The sequence below is a fragment of the Drosophila kikkawai genome, chromosome 2L (genome assembly GCF_030179895.1).
Source record: "Drosophila kikkawai strain 14028-0561.14 chromosome 2L, DkikHiC1v2, whole genome shotgun sequence".
NCBI lineage: Eukaryota > Metazoa > Arthropoda > Insecta > Diptera > Drosophilidae > Drosophila > Drosophila kikkawai.
Window position 1 is genome coordinate 5,986,016 of NC_091728.1, and position 16,520 is coordinate 6,002,535.

General features: G+C 44.9%; 6 protein-coding genes across 7 annotated transcripts; 2 read left to right on the forward strand and 4 right to left on the reverse strand.

Moving 5' to 3' along the window:
* Positions 1 to 110: 110 nt before the first annotated feature.
* Positions 111 to 5,752, reverse strand: Sec24CD (Secretory 24CD). Its single transcript, XM_017166688.3, has 6 exons — positions 5,168 to 5,752; positions 3,057 to 4,518; positions 2,880 to 2,995; positions 1,952 to 2,819; positions 1,096 to 1,886; positions 111 to 1,032 (listed from the first exon to the last, which is right to left on the reverse strand). Exons 1-6 carry the CDS (start codon positions 5,420 to 5,422, stop codon positions 892 to 894), a joined length of 3,633 nt encoding a protein of 1,210 aa, XP_017022177.1. The 5' UTR covers positions 5,423 to 5,752; the 3' UTR covers positions 111 to 891.
* Positions 5,753 to 6,602: 850 nt separating this feature from the next.
* Positions 6,603 to 7,774, reverse strand: Tengl3 (Testis EndoG-Like 3). Its single transcript, XM_017166586.3, has 2 exons — positions 7,519 to 7,774; positions 6,603 to 7,450 (listed from the first exon to the last, which is right to left on the reverse strand). The coding sequence occupies exons 1-2, from the start codon at positions 7,690 to 7,692 to the stop codon at positions 6,614 to 6,616; spliced, it is 1,011 nt and encodes a 336-aa protein (XP_017022075.3). The 5' UTR covers positions 7,693 to 7,774; the 3' UTR covers positions 6,603 to 6,613.
* Positions 7,775 to 7,825: 51 nt separating this feature from the next.
* Positions 7,826 to 8,926, reverse strand: Tengl2 (Testis EndoG-Like 2). Its single transcript, XM_017166587.3, has 2 exons — positions 8,696 to 8,926; positions 7,826 to 8,611 (listed from the first exon to the last, which is right to left on the reverse strand). The coding sequence occupies exons 1-2, from the start codon at positions 8,855 to 8,857 to the stop codon at positions 7,829 to 7,831; spliced, it is 945 nt and encodes a 314-aa protein (XP_017022076.1). The 5' UTR covers positions 8,858 to 8,926; the 3' UTR covers positions 7,826 to 7,828.
* A 22-nt stretch (positions 8,927 to 8,948) lies between these two features.
* On the reverse strand, positions 8,949 to 10,146 carry Tengl1 (Testis EndoG-Like 1). Its single transcript, XM_017166594.3, has 2 exons — positions 9,867 to 10,146; positions 8,949 to 9,815 (listed from the first exon to the last, which is right to left on the reverse strand). Exons 1-2 carry the CDS (start codon positions 10,023 to 10,025, stop codon positions 8,985 to 8,987), a joined length of 990 nt encoding a protein of 329 aa, XP_017022083.1. The 5' UTR covers positions 10,026 to 10,146; the 3' UTR covers positions 8,949 to 8,984.
* Positions 10,147 to 12,171: 2,025 nt separating this feature from the next.
* Positions 12,172 to 14,543, forward strand: LOC108074497 (phospholipase A1 2). Its single transcript, XM_017166570.3, has 3 exons — positions 12,172 to 12,419; positions 12,553 to 12,814; positions 13,610 to 14,543. Exons 1-3 carry the CDS (start codon positions 12,350 to 12,352, stop codon positions 14,409 to 14,411), a joined length of 1,134 nt encoding a protein of 377 aa, XP_017022059.1. The 5' UTR covers positions 12,172 to 12,349; the 3' UTR covers positions 14,412 to 14,543.
* A 296-nt stretch (positions 14,544 to 14,839) lies between these two features.
* LOC108074528 (uncharacterized) lies at positions 14,840 to 16,276 on the forward strand. Of its 2 annotated transcripts, none has more exons than XM_070288051.1 (2): positions 14,840 to 16,124; positions 16,175 to 16,276. In XM_070288051.1, exon 1 carries the CDS (start codon positions 14,847 to 14,849, stop codon positions 15,819 to 15,821), a length of 975 nt encoding a protein of 324 aa, XP_070144152.1. In that variant the 5' UTR covers positions 14,840 to 14,846; the 3' UTR covers positions 15,822 to 16,124; positions 16,175 to 16,276. The 2 variants fall into 2 exon arrangements, with proteins under 2 accessions (XP_070144152.1, XP_070144154.1); XM_070288053.1 differs by having other exon boundaries at positions 16,181 to 16,276.
* Positions 16,277 to 16,520: the final 244 nt, after the last annotated feature.

Genomic DNA, 16,520 nt, shown 5'->3' on the forward strand with positions numbered 1-16,520 from the left:
TAAAAGCTACCATTCGTAATACCAAAATATTTAGCTTTTACAGGAAATTAATTTTTATAAAATTATTGAAAATCATTTATTTTCCATTCATCCATTTAAACAAATTCCAGTTTCTTTTCATTTTTAATAAAGAGTTTTTATTCCGTTTTTCGGTCTCAATAAATGTGTTTTTTTTTGTGTCGTTCTGCACGCAGTTATGGTTTTTTTGCCTGTTGATATCGGGAGCGAACAATATATACCATACAAGTTGAATAATTCTCACACGAAACATTTGGGTTACAATATAATAATAATAATAATCTTTCAATGACATAAAGTACGATAAAAAGCAGGGCGCAGCGCACAAGTTATTGCAGGAAAATACATTAAAACTAAGATCGATTGGGCCCGGAAAAAATGAGGATCTTATGCTAACCATCATCGTAATCATCTAATAGTTTTCAACTGTGTGGGAAATTTTTTTGCAAAGTAATTTGTAATTACAATTAAACATTAATTATTTAATCATGGAATTTGAAAAGAGAACAATTTTTCTAAGTAATTTCGCGGAAATACATACAAATATATATATATATATCTCATTTGAAAAGTAAAACAATGCAAACTCGAATAGAATTAATGGAAGAATTGATACGCTTCAAATGATAGACGTTAATTAATATTAATATATATATGTATATGTATTTTTTATGTAAATATAATTGATGTTCCGCCAGCTCCAGTTCTTGCTCTCCCTCGATCCTTGTCTCTCTCTTTGACCACTCCCCATCATTTGCCCAGGCGACTGCGCATGGAGGCCAGGCGACGCATCCGAGCCCGGTTCTGGGAGTAGCTGCTTTCGGAAACCCAGCGCTGCTCGGGCCTGTAGTACGTGCCGGAGTAGCCGGCGTGCTAACTCAGCAGGTCCTTGATCTCCTTGTGCATGTGACACAGGAAATCCACGTAGCTGGCCGAGCCATCGGTGCCGCGATCCTCGACGAGGAAGTGCCGGAACACGCTCTCCAACTTGTCGTTCTGTCGCAGCCAGGTTACCTTTACGAAAAAGAGGATTTCATTTAAGAAAACCATTGAGATTCCAAAACAGTAAAGACTCACCCTCATGTAGCGCGTTCGCTCCTGCATAATCTGTTCCAGGATGTTGTTGATGCGCTTGGCCAGCGGCGTCTCTGCCACAATATGGAACCGCTCCAGGGCGAGCTGCTGCAGCCCCTGGACCCCAAAGACGGACTGCACAAAGCTGGGGGACAGTGACTGGCCCAGCCAGACGAACAGATGAACGCCGTTCTCCAGTATGTAGGCACCGTCCTCCTGGGTCTTTTCGTGCGTGCATCGAACGGGAGATGGTAGATCCGTCTCCTCGGGCACGGCATTGTGGATGGGAATGAAACGGGGATACAGATAGCTCACCGACTGATTCAGATCCATGGACAGGACGAACTGAATCACATACGATCGATCGTCCAGCGTCATGTCCGAGCCACCGGACACAGCATCATTCTTGAGCAAACACGAGGCGTACAGCGGCAGCAGCTTGAGGCACTCGGGCAGAATCAGTTGGCCGGCGGATGTGGGCGAAGTGCAGTGCTTTCGATAGCAGGCCAGGATCTGGGCAGACCGATGGATTAGGTTATCCTTCACCTGCTTGGGCGAGTGCTCCATCAGCTTGAAGCAGGCCTGCTTTGCGAAGAACAGCATCATGGCATCCAAGTCGCAGCTTTTGAAGACGTCCGCAATCGTTGTGGTCACACGCAGGGCCAGGTTAAGGACACGCAGGCGACGCTGACCACTGCACGATGTGTAGAGCAGAGCCACCTGCAAATACACATTCTCCTCCGGCGGCAGCTTGTCGTCGTGTTTGATCTCAATGCTCACCGACTTGGTGGCGTCTGTAAAGGATGGGAAAATGATATATGAATTCGATTAAGATAAATTCCGCCTTGAAAATCCCTACCAATACTGGCCAGTTCCACATCGGTGGTGTTGGACATAAAGAAATGGCCAAAGAACTCCGTGGGCCGGATGCCGGCCGATGTGCGCACTCGCATCACTGCATCGAAGGCGATGGGTCGGGACACGTTCTTCTTGATGTCCTCGATCAGTCGCTGGCCATCGACGTCCGCCTGGAAGTAGGTGTACTTGTACACCTCTCCGCCGGTCAGCCGAGACACCTGTCCAATGGTGGCCAGGTCAATGTAGGCATTGTTGAACACAAACAAATCCACGGAGCAGCCCTGCTGCACGCACTCCTGGCCCAGTTGATTGTAGGCTGTCGTTTGCGGCGTCAGCACAGTTTTCTCCTTGTCGGTGCCCAGGAGCTTCCGGTCGTCGCGATTCTTTAGCTTGCCCGGTGCCTCCGCAATGGGCAGCGTGGAGTTAAACACCAGCAGCTTTCCGGCTGCATTCGACGCCTTTAGAGCCTCTAAACCAGCTTGAATGGCGGGATACAGAATCGTCTCCGTTTCCTTGGTGTCCGCAAACATGCGTGGGATCTCCTCCATCAGGGCATCGATTACGGCTGCCGACTCCTCTGGATGACAGAGGAAGCCATCGAGCAGGGGCATGAACATCTCCTGGACATCGCCCACCACCATCATCTGCGGCTGGGCCAGGCTGCTCTTGATATTGTAGAAATGCACGGTGCTGTTGTACGTAATGAAGCCGACTCGCACCTTGGACTTGTCCTGTCCCTGATCGACCGGCAAGTGCTTGAGTATGTCCTTGATCTGGGCGCACAGCAAGTGGACCAGTCCCGACTTGACCGTATTGTACGAGACGTCGATGATAAAGATGAAGGCTGGAATCTCTGGTGGAGTGTTGTTCTAAAGAGGAAAATGAGTTATAATTAAATCTTTGAGATCATGGAGCTTTTGGCTGCATACCCGACAGTAATCCTTGGTGGCCAGAAACTCGTAGGTGCCCAGCAGCAGTTCAGGCCGTTCATGCTTGTCCACACGTTGGCCAGTGTGATCCAGATGCTGATAGTAATCCGGATGAACTGAAACCAAGCAGATCAATATTAATAAACCATCTCAACTCAATTCCTAGATATCACTCACCCTCGGAGGTCACCTTGCACATGAGGCACTGGAAGCGACGGCCTGCATCCACAAACTGCATGTTGGGCGACATGTACGCCTTGCATCTGTTGCATCGAATGGGTCCCATGTCGCCAAAGTTCACAATGGGCGGCTCCAGCTCACCCTCTGCGGTCCTGGCCAATGGCGAAATGTTCAGCGTCAAGGGCAGAGCTGTGGTCTTGAGCAGATCCCCGGTATTGGGGATGCAGTACAGGGAGGAGCGCAGGAAGCGCGGCGAAGAGTTGCCCTGGTCATGGACCACAAACTTGGTGGTCACCAGCGGTGGCAGCAAACCTGGCTGATTGGTGACAAAGGGTCCTCCCGCCTGGCGCTGATTCTCAATCATCACCTGGATGGGATTTGGCATTTGGTCGGGATCCAGGCGACGAGGCTGCGGCGCCTGCTGGTACATGTTTCCTGCTCCCGGCATCGGGGGCTGGTTAAATCCAGGACGTCCTGGCTGGCCGGGAAAGCCGCCTTGCTGCGGAGGATAACCGGGTGCTCCTGGCTGCTGTCCTGGCTGTGGCGGATAGCCTGGCATAGGCTGCTGACCCGGCTGCGGCGGATAGCCTGGCTGCTGACCTGGATATCCCGGCTGTGGGGCGCCAAACTGCGGTGGAGCAGCTGCCTGCTGTCCAGGCAGTGGCGGTGGTCCTCCTGGAAAACCGCCCGGCGCCTGTCCCGGGTAGCCGCCGCTGCTTGGATATCCTCCAGGTTGGGGTGCTCCATAGGGTGCCGCTGGCTGCGGTGGCAAACCTGGTTGGGACTGGGCCGGAAATCCCGGTTGCTGTGGCGGAAATCCCGGCTGTTGCGGTGGTTGGCCTCCCGGCTGATGTGGCGGTAATCCCGGCTGCTGTGGCGGTAATCCCGCTTGCTGCAGTGGTGGCAATCCCTGCTGTTGCTGCTGAGGCAATCCAGGTTGCGTGTAGGTTGGGGGAATAGCGCCAGGTGGCAGTAGGGGCTGTCCTGGTCGCGAGCTGGGCACGCCAAAAGGAGCTGCGGCCGGAGCCGGAGTGGCCTGCGATGTGGGAATCTGACCTGGAAGCGGAGGCTGTCCAGGCAGAGGTGGCTGTCCCGGAAGTGGCGGCTGAGCAGCCGAAATCGGAGGCTGACCAGCGGGCGTCGCTGCCTTTGGGGGCATGTGCGGTAATCCGGCCAAGCTGGCGCTGTTCAAGCTCATCTGATTGATCCCACTGGCCACGCTCTGTGGTGTGCTGCTTGGCGTTGGCACTCCGTTGGCATAGCCACCAGTTGCCGCCGGCGGTGGAGCACCGAATGCGGCATTGTTGTTGTTTGCGGTCGGAGGTGGAGCCGCATTAGCGTTGAACTGATTGAAACCGGTTGCCGGTGGTGGTGCAACGGGTGCTCCTTGCGGGAGAGGTGGCTTCAGGGGATTGGCAACGCCACTGCTGACACTCAAACCGCCCATTGACGTGGCCAGCTGCAAGAGGGAGATTAATTTTTAGTTACTTAACTTAATTTGGGTTATTTTCTTTCTTATCTACAAGCTCAGCTTCCACTCTTCCATTATGAAATCACGGATGACCTCTTTTTTCACGGAGTAGAGAGTATTGAACGCTTATCAGGCTGAGGCTCAGTCTTTTCATTCATCTTTCTGGCCTTTAATTGTGTTTGCTTAGCTTACAGGTTAATATTAATTTAAGAAATTGAATATTTTAGAGAAAGGAAGGCGAATTATCATAAAGGATATTTGAAACATCATTAAAAACATATTTAAAATCAAGAACAAAGCTTATTTGCTTTGGGATTTAGTGCATGCAATCTTTAATAAAAATTCGAAATTTCAAGCCATACATAATATCGTAAGACCTTGACCTACCCCAAGCACAAAGTTAATTTCTAAAAAGTAAATTACTTAAATATTTATCCACTGAAAAAAAAAAATACGACAAGTAACCCAAATTAATCATTAAAATCAGGTCAACATTATTGATTTTTGAAAGTAGTTTTTTAAAACCCCAGACCAAGTTTTTTCAACAGCCAACTCCTATATTCCAAGGCATATCTAATGGCTTTCCTATATAAAGGCTAATCCTTTGTCAAGCTTTCCTTCCTTATTCCCCATTCACCTGCTGCTGGTAGTTTCCATTGAGGTACGTCTGTGGGGCTGCCGATGTCGGTGGTGGGGCTCCATACTGTGCTTGTTGTTGCTGCTGCGGCGGCAGCGCTTGAGGCTGTGGCTGCTGCTGTTGAGGTGGCCAACCTGCATTCAATCCACCAGAAATCGGAGGAGGTGCTCCAAACTGAGGCTGCTGCGCCGGCGGTTGTTGTGTCGGCGGCTGCTGGAATTGCGTAGGCGGTGGCCCGTACATATTGGGATTCATTGCTGGAAACCGTAGCCGTGTATCAGTCACCGATTTTCCAGGGATAAAAACCTCCAACAAACAACTTTCACGGGGAAAAGCGAAGCGAGAGAGAGAGAAAACACGGTGGCTCAAAGTTCGCCACTTCGGCAAATTTGGCAATTTCGGGGAGTGCTAAGCCGGATTCCTGAGCACACGCTTCTCGGTTCTGGCCACTGGATGGTAGCCTCAACTCTCGACGGACGCGACGCACAAACGCTGGTTAAAAAACAAAAATAAATTCCGTCGAAATGAACTTCCACGTCAGTTCCCCAATTCGATTTTTTTTGCTCTTCTCGCTGCCACGTAAACAGCACTGTTTTCCAACACTGTCCCAGAGCGGGGCATGGTTGCTATCGGCCAATCGATAAACGCTTCAGTGCTGCCAGAGCGTCTGGCTAACAGCTGTGACTCGCCTTCACATTTTGGGAAGGTGGTACATAACCTCGAGTGACGTCATAAAATGCTACTACAAACTTTGTAACTTTCACACTTTATAAAATTTATATTTTTGTCGTTAAATACTTAATAATTTATTCCTGCATCTAACTAAATTTATAAAGAAGAAAGGAACCAATTTTCGTTATGAAGAACTTTGTTTACCGTGGCAGTTTGAGATTGGATCATTAAGGATCGATCTAGATGAAAAGAGAAACTAACAGGAGATATAAAAAATATTTACTTGTTTCATAAAATTTGTATTACAATTTCAATATTATTTTAAAATTGAATAAAATAACTATATCCCAAAATGAAATAGAAGTAATGTTAACCACTTCCATTACATCTACATATGTACATACCTATAATTTTAATATTTACAATTTTACAGTAGAGCAGCCGCGGGTTCAGTACAGCTTCAAGCTTTGTAAGAAGGCCATCGTGCCACATCCGGTCAAACACCTGTTGAATGTCGAGATATGTAGCCACGACCTACTGCTTCAGGTGAGAACAATAAAAATTAATTCGGCAGTGCAGTTGATAAGGAGTATATCTGATATATCTAAATGTTTATTTATGCCCGGCAATAACTTTAGAAGATTTTTAAGAATTCTTAACTACATACCTTCACATTCAATACACCCACTTCTGCTTTGAAGTAGAGCGAACTTCTTCTGGATTCACAGATTCTTAAGGGAAACCTTTAAACGCAAAGTTAAAATTTTCTAGCTGCTAAAATTTTTCTTTATTGGAAGGCTGAGTAATAAGTGGCTCTGAGATCTCCTGGAACCGACCCGCCCAGGCTCGAGTGTCTACCCGAAATGTGTTCTTTTCGATTTGCACCGCTGGCCGGAGGTTCTTGCTAAATCGCAGTCCCGTAAAGCGCTCAATTTCGTCCACATTGACCCGATAATCGCTCAACTTTCCGCCCACGGACCTGCTGTTCTCGATAATAAAACCCTCGACGAAGGGACGCAGCCCGGGAATATGACTTTCCACTATCAGCACTTTGAAGTAATGCGATGGCACCGGTACGGGAATCCAATCACTGACCTCATACTTCATGAACCATTTGCCGTTTTCGTGACTTGAGGGCGTATATATCGGTCCAGTGTAGGTGTACACTGAGCCAAACTCCTGTGCCATGGTGACCACATAATGCTCCAGTTCGTTCCATATCTTACGCTTAAAGGCCTTACAGATTCCCACCGAGCTACCGCTCAAGACATAGACGTCGTTGCAGCGGAGATTCAGGGTGCTATAGCCGGACTGATCTGTCTCTATCTTCTGGTAATCGCCGCGAAAGTGCTCACAGATCCACTTCGGTGAGTTGGTGCACATATCCTGCGAGACAATATAGTCCTTGTGGACCAACAAATTCTCCGTGCTGGGCAGGCCGTATTTAATTAAGTCCAGCAGATCCGTAGTGGTCGCCGAGTCGGTTTTTAGCATAAAGGCAGCACTGAGGAAATCAAAAAGGGGCGATACAACCAGCTCCCTGAACTTGTCACTAAAGGTTATGGAACGGTTCCACAAACGGCTCTCGTGATCGGTCCTGAAAGTGGATAACTTTTGGGGAAAAGGAAGAATGAATAAATATATTGGAAAAATAACTAAAATTTAAGCCAACCACTCACAATGGGATATAGCCTGTGACGATGATGGTAGACATAAGGATCCCGCCGGATCAGTCGAAACAGTTCCCTTATAGACACCTCCTGCTGGACAAAGGCACCGCAGAAAAACCCAGTTACTCCCGCCAGTGCACAAAGAGCATACTGCTGGACTGGTGGCGAGTCGTTATAGGACATATTTCGGGGTACAATAATTTGGTTGCTAGTGTATATAATGCAAATGTGAGATCTAGGCCAAGGCCTGCTCAAAAAGACACTCATTAACATCTTTATATTGATGTATTTTATATGTAAACCAAAATTTTGTTTTAGATCAACCAAAGTCGCGAAAAACCTGTGATTCATGGGGATAATTGCTGCCAAACAAATCGCTCCTTCTCAATCCATCAAAGAACCTTAGACCGGCATAGTGCTCGATCTCCCGGATGTCACAGAGAAAGGACCGCAGTGCCAAACCATTCGGTATCGGGGCATTTGGCAGGACATAGCCCTCCATATAGGGTTTGCCCAGATGATGATTCGATTCCACCATGATAACCTTGAAAAAGTGGGTGGGAACAGCAACCATATTGAGTCCTATCATGTCATACTCCACTCCGAATTTACCATTAGCCTTCTGCTTGGGTTTGTAGAGGGGACCCGTGCACACGTAGACGGAACCGAAGCGATTGACTAGCGATCTTACATATATCTCCAGCTTGTTCCAAGCACCACTATTGAAGCCCTTTCCGATTTGTGGCGCTATGTTGGTGAGAAAGAACGTATCCTGGCAGTGATTCTGCTGCAAATGATGATTTCCAGCAGCCGCCAGGTGACCGCGATCAAAACCGGATCTTTGATAGTCCGTCAATTCGGACCGAAAGTTGGATGGCACACTCATATCGGCTTGAAAATGTCTTCTACCTTGTCGCAATCGCTTGGAACGGATGCTATCCGCCTGGAGGTGTTCACACACCCAATGGGCCACCCGGTTCCGGCGATCGTAGGAGAGCACAAAGTCACTGTACAGCCTTAAATCATCCAAGCCTGGGAAGCCGTACTTCATGATCTGGCGCATACGGTGGTCGGCCTCATCGGGGCTTCCAAAGAAAGCAAACTTGAAAAGAGATATTCATATATTATTATTTATATATATCTTAAATTATTTCTTATTAATTAATCTCAAAGAAAGAACTCTTACCACTTTATAAATTTGGGGACTGACATAGTAGGCATAGGGATCCTTTTGTATTAAATTCTGCAAACGTCTCCTGGCATGATCGTGTTGAAAGTACATGCCAGCCACAAAGGATGCACTGATTGCAGTGACACCCAGGGCCAGGATAAGCCATTTATGCCCCATGGATTGGGCCTTACATAACACCCATCTGATAAATAAAACATAGAAGCTTATGAAGGCTTTCTCCTGGCTAAATAAATAACGATTAAATATGTAACCATATTTTTTAAGACCATTATTTTTTATTCACTCAATCCAAATTCTGGATATCAACCAAGCTGGTGGTCAATGAAACATTTGCAGAATTTGATACTGGATTGATCACTTCACTGGTTGCCAGATGGCCCACGGAAATGGCTGGCGGACTGGCTATTAAACTGACAAATGAGCCAGACACTTGGGTATTGATAAAGTTGCGATCCAGGCCCTCAAAGAATCGCAGACCCGTGATATTCTCTATCTCCCGGATATCACTGAGAAGGGTCTTCAGTTCCACGTTATTGTTCAGCGGCGTATTGGGCATTACATAGGCCTCTGCATAGGGTATGGAATCCCCTTCCAACTTGGAATCCATGACCAGAACCTTGAAGAAGTGCGTGGGTACTGCGACCATGGTTTTTTCCTCCGTCTGGTACTCCAGGAACCAATTGTTGGACTTGACCTCCCGGGGCAAGTAAATGGAGCCCGTGTAAACGTATACGGTGCCATTCTGCCGGCTCATATCGTTCACGTGCTGCAGCAGTCGCTCCCACACGGTGAGATTGAAGCCCCTGTTCAGGAAGGGCTTTATGTTGGACAGGAAAAATACGCGGGCAGCCTCCGATTTGTTAAATGCTCCCGCAGAAGCTAGATATGATGTGGGATTCCCTTTAACGGCACAGCTAGACAGGTCCACACGCTCGCACATCCACTGTATGGAAGAGTTTCGGTGATCGAAGGAGGTCACAAAGTCGAAGGCCTCGTTGAGACTAATATCATTTGTGCTGGGGAAGCCATACTTCATGATCCCAGCCAGTTTGTGAGTATCCTGACAATCCCCTACGAGCTCTTTGCTCTCTTCCTCTACTGTAAAGATGTCCAGCTGGAAGAGAGATCATTTAATAGCTGTACACGGGTTTTCTAAACAAGTTACCAATCGGTAAAGCTTTCGCCGGATGAAGTAGGCATGGGGATTGCGCTGCTCCAGTCGTTGGATATTTCGCAGCACATCAGTGTGCTGATAGTAGGCGCCCAGGGCAAAAAAAGACCCGGCTGTGGCCGCCAGGATACCGAGGATGCCCGTTGCAGGCATCTTTATCCATCAATCACTCAACAATGATAATTTAGATTTTGAAAATAAGAAATGTAATAGCATAAATAATACGTGTGTGTATGTTGCTTTTAGTAAAACTATCCAACGTTTGATTTTAGACTGATATGTGACTAGGTTTAGCAACACCTCTTAAATAATGGTGAATTTTCTAGAATTTTCATCTGACTTTTCCAGCAGTTAATCTGCAAAGTTGTCGTGTCCAAGTTCAGAGGAGTGAATCTACAGGCAACACTTGGTTGCACTTGCCAACTGCATTAAGTCAATAGAAAAAGTTGCAGTCATCGTTGCAGCGTCTGAAAACTAAAAAGTCCTTAGGACAAAACATCCCCTAACCGCCGTCACTCCATCTCCCACCATAGCTTACATCACCCGAAAACCACATAATAAGCGTTTCGGGGGCCATGCCTGACTAAACCAAAAACGGCGTCAAGATTTATTCACCAAATCTCGTCGTACTTTGTTATGCTTAAAAATGTTAGTTGTGGATTTACAGTTTTTCGGTTTTTGGCCACAGAAAAAGTTTCCTGCCCCGAGCAGAAAGTTTGAACGGTAAAGTGATGGAAAGTGTAAACGATTTAAGGCTGGTGAAGTAAGGTAGGAAATGGGCGAGAGCAAGAGTTAGGATATTGGATATTGTTGTGGAAGCAATTTTAGGTTTTAATTATTTAAATATTGTTAATGTGCTGCAAGAGTAAGAAAAGCTTACTAAATGAATTTTACATTATCTTTAAAGGCACAATTTATAGCACTAAAAACCTTAAAGACAACAGACATCTTTCAGAAACCTTTTGGGAGCACTTGACAAGAAAAAGCAGGAGAAAAACTTTTTCCGACACTTGACAAAGGTTCACTAAAAAGAAAGGAAAAGAATAACGCTAAAGAAATGCGGTAAATTTGTTTTCAAAAGGAAACTATAATCAGCCTTTCTGGTTGTCACACCTTCAGAGACCTAAACCCAACAACGATTTGCTTCACAAACTCCCCCACAAATTTCAATTCAACATCCATTTTGTGGAGCTTTTGAGTCAGCCGCGAGGCATTGCCAATTAATTTCCAACGTCTAATTGCTGGTTTGCCCAATTCATTGGCCTCCTGGGCACACGAGTCCTGCCCCTTCGGATCCGTTTGCATATTGATTGATGTCTGGAGGTTCTTGTGGCACTACACATAGTGCAGCCTCGATTCTTGCCACGACTTTCCTCTGGCGGATTTTCTAATCAACAGGGCTCGCCCCAAATTTGCATAATTAAAACGTTTTCAGTTTTCTCCGTGGCTCAGGTGGAGCCACGCCCCGAAACATTTTCCAGTTTTCTTTGCCAACGAAAATTGACTCGCTAAGTGAGTGAAAATTTGTCGCCTCATTTGAGTTTGGATTAATGAATTATGTACTCCGGGGCTGCTTAATTAAGCGAGCTTCGAATGTGATTAGGGGCCAGGCAATTAGCCGATAGGTCTGAAAATTTTCAGGATCTGCGATAATCATTTGCTGACTGACAGCCATAAAAATGTTGCCTTGGGGTTTCGACAAAACCGAAACTCATTACGGCCAGGGTTTCCTTTTTTTTCTCTCTCTACAGATTTTTACAGCAGGTCAACTTAATGGGGTAATTAACTTATCTGGGTTAGAAAGGGTGTAAAGGTTGAATTTTTATTTGCTTTTATTACTCGGGCTCTAACCAAAACATGTGCCGGGGGAGTCAATTATCGTCTGCAGGGTAAATATTTATGTTTTACAGCAATGAACCATATTTTTTTGAGGTAATATTCTTAAAAGCTTGTAATCAAATTATTTATTTATGGGTTTAAGTCATAAAAAGGAACTTCTAAGCTATAATTTTAAATTAATTTAATGAAGTATTGCTAGGACTAATCATAAATCATTTAAAGATCCCACTAAATCGTCAATAGCAATTAACACTTTGGCTGCTGGTGATGCCTACTATTAATTATAGCGATCATTGTAGGGAGAGTGCGATATATACATATGTACATATATGTACATATATATTTATAGAGAGAAATAAAGATTACGGGGGAGCGAGAGCTCAGACAAGGGGTCGCCCGTGCTCTCCGATCAGTTCCAGTTCCAACGATCGCCGACGATCGCGGGTTGTTTTGAGAGTTTCGTCAGTTAGTTGGACCCATAGCGTTGAGCAGGTCAGATCTGCGGATCTCGTTCTTCCGGAGAGCATAAATCTATAACGGTAGAGCTAGGTCATCGCACGCACTAGCTCACTAGAAGATCTCTTTGAGGAGATCCACTTGAACGGTCAGAAGTTCCACGGGCGATCCCGACAGTAAACATGATCTCGCAGCTGGGACGGATCGGTGTTATTAGTGTGTCAATTTTGGCATTAACTGCCCTTATTGTGGGTGAGTCTATTCACTGAAGGAAGGCTTAAGTTTCACCATAAAGAAGGTTGCTAAATACAGACCCTTTGCCTTATCTCAAGTACATGTTAACTCTCTAAATATAAAATTAAATAACGATGAAATCACCCATTAGCATCGCCGACCACCACCGAGGAGACCGCTCTAAATCCCAATGCCAACTGCAATTATACCCTCATCAAGTCCAAGACCTTGGGGGTAGACCCCTCGTTCTGGAAAAAATTCTTCAAGCACTGGATACCATTCGTCGGCAGTTCGAGGAGTAAAATGCAATTCATACTTTTCAAGCGGGATTTCGCGGATTGCGGAAGAGAATTGTTAATTGGAGATGTGGAAAACCTCAAGAACTCGGGTTTCGATGCACGTCATCCCACGAGGTAAGGGGATTTCCTGGGAGATTAAAGGCCCAGATTGCGAATCGATAGGGGGAACCTTACCGCTTGTGCAACAATCAATTTGTTTACATTTAACTGTATAGAATAATTGAAACTTGAAAGCTGTTTAAACATTTTGGGACAGAACAATACTACAAGTAGTGTATACAGTATTCCAATTCATTAACGGCCTTTACGTCAGAAAGCATCTGATTGTTGGGAGAGCAAAACAAGCTAATGAATAATGATCACAAAGAAATATTTGCCAAATTCTCTCACTAAATTTTAATGTTTATTTCGAGATTGAAACTGGTTTGTTATATTTTTATTTTAACGCTGAGCTTTCGTGTGGCCTATCGGTCCCTTATCGCTCATTGAGTCATTGCCATTTCACTGACACTCAAATAATTGCCAATTATTACATTATTTTTATTCAGTTCCGCAGCAATGTAATGCCAATTAAAAATTATAAATTAAGGCAAGGAGAAGAAGGTCCAACACAAGTTTTGCATTTAAAAAAGTGATAAGATAAGAAAGGAATTGATGATTTGCTTGAGATAAGATCTGTTTACCTAAAAGGGGGCATTGATATTTACAGCTAATGTTATCATTTTATGGGGTATTCTTAGAGAAATTTTAACAGAATTATTTAATTTCAGTTTATTAGAATATTGTTTCTTTCTCTTAGTTCAATTTATATATCTAATATGTATATATTCTCTTGAAATTCGTACACCATTTTAAGTTTTAAACTCATCTGCATCTCCCTTTTAACTTTTGTTTGTTCTTCTTCCACAGAATTGTCATTCATGGCTGGATGAGTCAGAGCAAAGGCTCTCACATCAGAAAGGTGAAGAACGCTTACCTGAGCCTGACTCATCCTGGTCTCAATGGAGAGCCCCCGCGTTACGAGGATTTCAATGTGATCGTCTGTGACTGGAGCAAGATTTCCACGAATGTCAACTACTTCGAAGTGGCCAAGACGGTTGAGGATCTGGGTGCCCTGCTGGCGGATCTGGTGCGGCATCTTCATCTGGAGGCTAATCTACATTACGACGATGTCTACATTATTGGACACTCTTTGGGCGCTCAGATTGCTGGCAGTGCTGGCAAGCAAATCCAACCATACAAATTCAATACCATATACGCCTTGGATCCGGCTGGACCTCAGTTCCGAGATCAGACCGATGAGTACCGAATCGATGCCAGCGATGCCTCCTACGTGGAGTCCATCCAAACCAGCGTCAGCTTTGGCTTTGAGAAGCCCGTGGGACATGCCACCTTCTATCCCAATTATGGCAAGAATCAGAAAAAGTGCTATGTCTACGGTTGTTCGCACAAGAGGTCTCATGATTATTTCGTGGAAACCCTGACGAGTCCAGCGGGCTTTTGGGGACCCCGCTGCGAGCGTCACGATGACGGCACCTGGATTCTCCTGCTCAGCGATGGGGAGTTTCGGATGGGAGGTGAGCCCTCGGTACCGAAGAATGGAACCTTTTATGTGAAAACCTACGCGAAGCCACCATATGCCATGGGGCACAGGTGGCAAACCGAGCCGGCGCCACGAGAGGATGAGGATGAGAACTCCACGGAAGAGTAGGAGATGGGAAGAACGTCCTATTATTAGAACTGTGAATAACATAAAACTAGAGTGAGAATTAGAGAAAAAGACAAATTAAAATTGTAATATATAAAACAAAATTAAAAATAAAATAATTTAAGGTTTAAGAAATTGTATAGAAATTCTTCTTTGTTTACTTTTTAACCACTTTTTCATGAATAATTTAATACTTTTCCCTGAAACCTAATTATCCGACGTGGTCTGAGTTACCAACTCTCCACGCTCTTATCTTTATATTCCCTGAATATAGAAACCAATTTCACTGTTTGTCAAATAATTTACCAGGAAATACTAAGCTCTGCCTTGTGCAAGTTCTTCGGTAATTTCCGTTTGTAATCTACGCTTTCAGGTATGTATAAAAGGGTACAACACCGCGACAGGCTTAGCCATTCTTTTGCCAACCTCAAACCCAAAATGTTGCAAAATCTAAGTTTCTTCTTTAACTTAACACTTTTGTTAGCTTTTGTGGCTGCGAAACCTCTTATTTTCGAGACTTTTAAAAATTCTATTAAAAATGAGATCCAAGTGCAAGTAGAAGGACCGAATCTTACCAATGTTCATATTAACATTAATGAGGAAAATTCTGGAGAGTTGGGCAGCGGGTCAAGTGAAGACCAGTCCAATGTAATCATCGTGACTGTAGATGGACAATCTATTATTTTCAATGAAACTTCCAAAGTTCAGAGTAGCGAGTTGCCAAGTGAAGAATCTTCGGAAGAACAAAGTGAAGAGTCTGCTAATCAGTCTGATGATGAAAGTGATGAATACAGCGAGGAGTCAAGTGAAGATTCTTACAGTGATGAATCTCCTGAAGAGCAAAGCAGGAAGTGGCCAATTGGAGAGTCTAGCGAGCAGCCTAGTAATGTGAGTTCTGAAGATCGAATTCGAAAGTCCAGAGATGTGCCAATTAAAGAATCTTCCGAAGAACAAAGTGTAGAGTCCGCTAATCAGTCTGATGATGAAAATTCTTATGAACAAATTGATGAAAGCAGCGCGGAGCCAGGTAAAGAGTCTTACAGTGATGAATCTTCCGATGAGCAAAGCAACGAGTTGTCAAGTGAAGGGTCTAGCGAGCAGCCTAGTAACGAGAGTTCTGAGGAGTCCAGCGAAGTATCAAGTGAAGAATCTTCCGAAGAACAAAGTGAAGAGTCCGCTAATCAGTCTGATGATGAAAATTCTTATGAACAAATTGATGAAAGCAGCGCGGAGCCAAGTAAAGAGTCTTACAGTGATGAATCTTCCGATGAGCAAAGCAGCGAGTTGTCAAGTGAAGAGTCTAGCGAGCAGCCTAGTAACGAGAGTACTGAAGAGTCCAGCGAAGTGTCAAGTGATGAAAGCAGCGTGGAGCCAAGTGAAGAGTTTTACATTGATGAATCTTCCGATGAATAAAAAGCATCACGATGATAAGCGAAGAATCTGCTGCATAACAAGTGGGCTGCATATGAAGAAATTTGCTAAATGCCGATTCAAAATAAGTCATAGAAAAATCTGTCACAAACGTCTTCGTAATTTCAAATTATAATAAAGTATTCCAGCTAAAAAATGAAGTTTCTTGTTTTTAGTCTAGCCCTTTTAGGATTGCTACTGACTATAGTAGCCATAGCTATACCAGAGAGTGAATTCGACCGAAGAATGTATAATGAGGTGGACAACGACTTTCAAGATCTAGATGCTCTATTTTACCTCTAAATGGTGTGTAATGTGTTTCGTTTTCCTCATTCCAATTATTTATAAACTTATAGTTTTAGCCTTGCATTATGCTGCGGATGAAGCTGGTTGCACTCACATAATTTTCCTCTATGGACCGAAGATTTTTAATTAAAACAAACAATATGTTGCCCCGACTTGTTTTTGGTGCTTCTGGGGGCTGTGGCTGCTGCACAAAATTGCAGCTTTTGGGGCCAGAGGCCGGGGCAAGTTGTTGTAAATGCATTTACTCGGCTTAATTAGTTGAGATTTTACATTATTCATACGCCACGTGTGACCAGCGTCCGCCCACTTTTTGGCCACCCAGCGTGCTGATTCCTGCCGTCGCCTTCCTTTCTTTTCCTGACAGCATCATAATTTCCACTTAATTAAAGTTGTCGT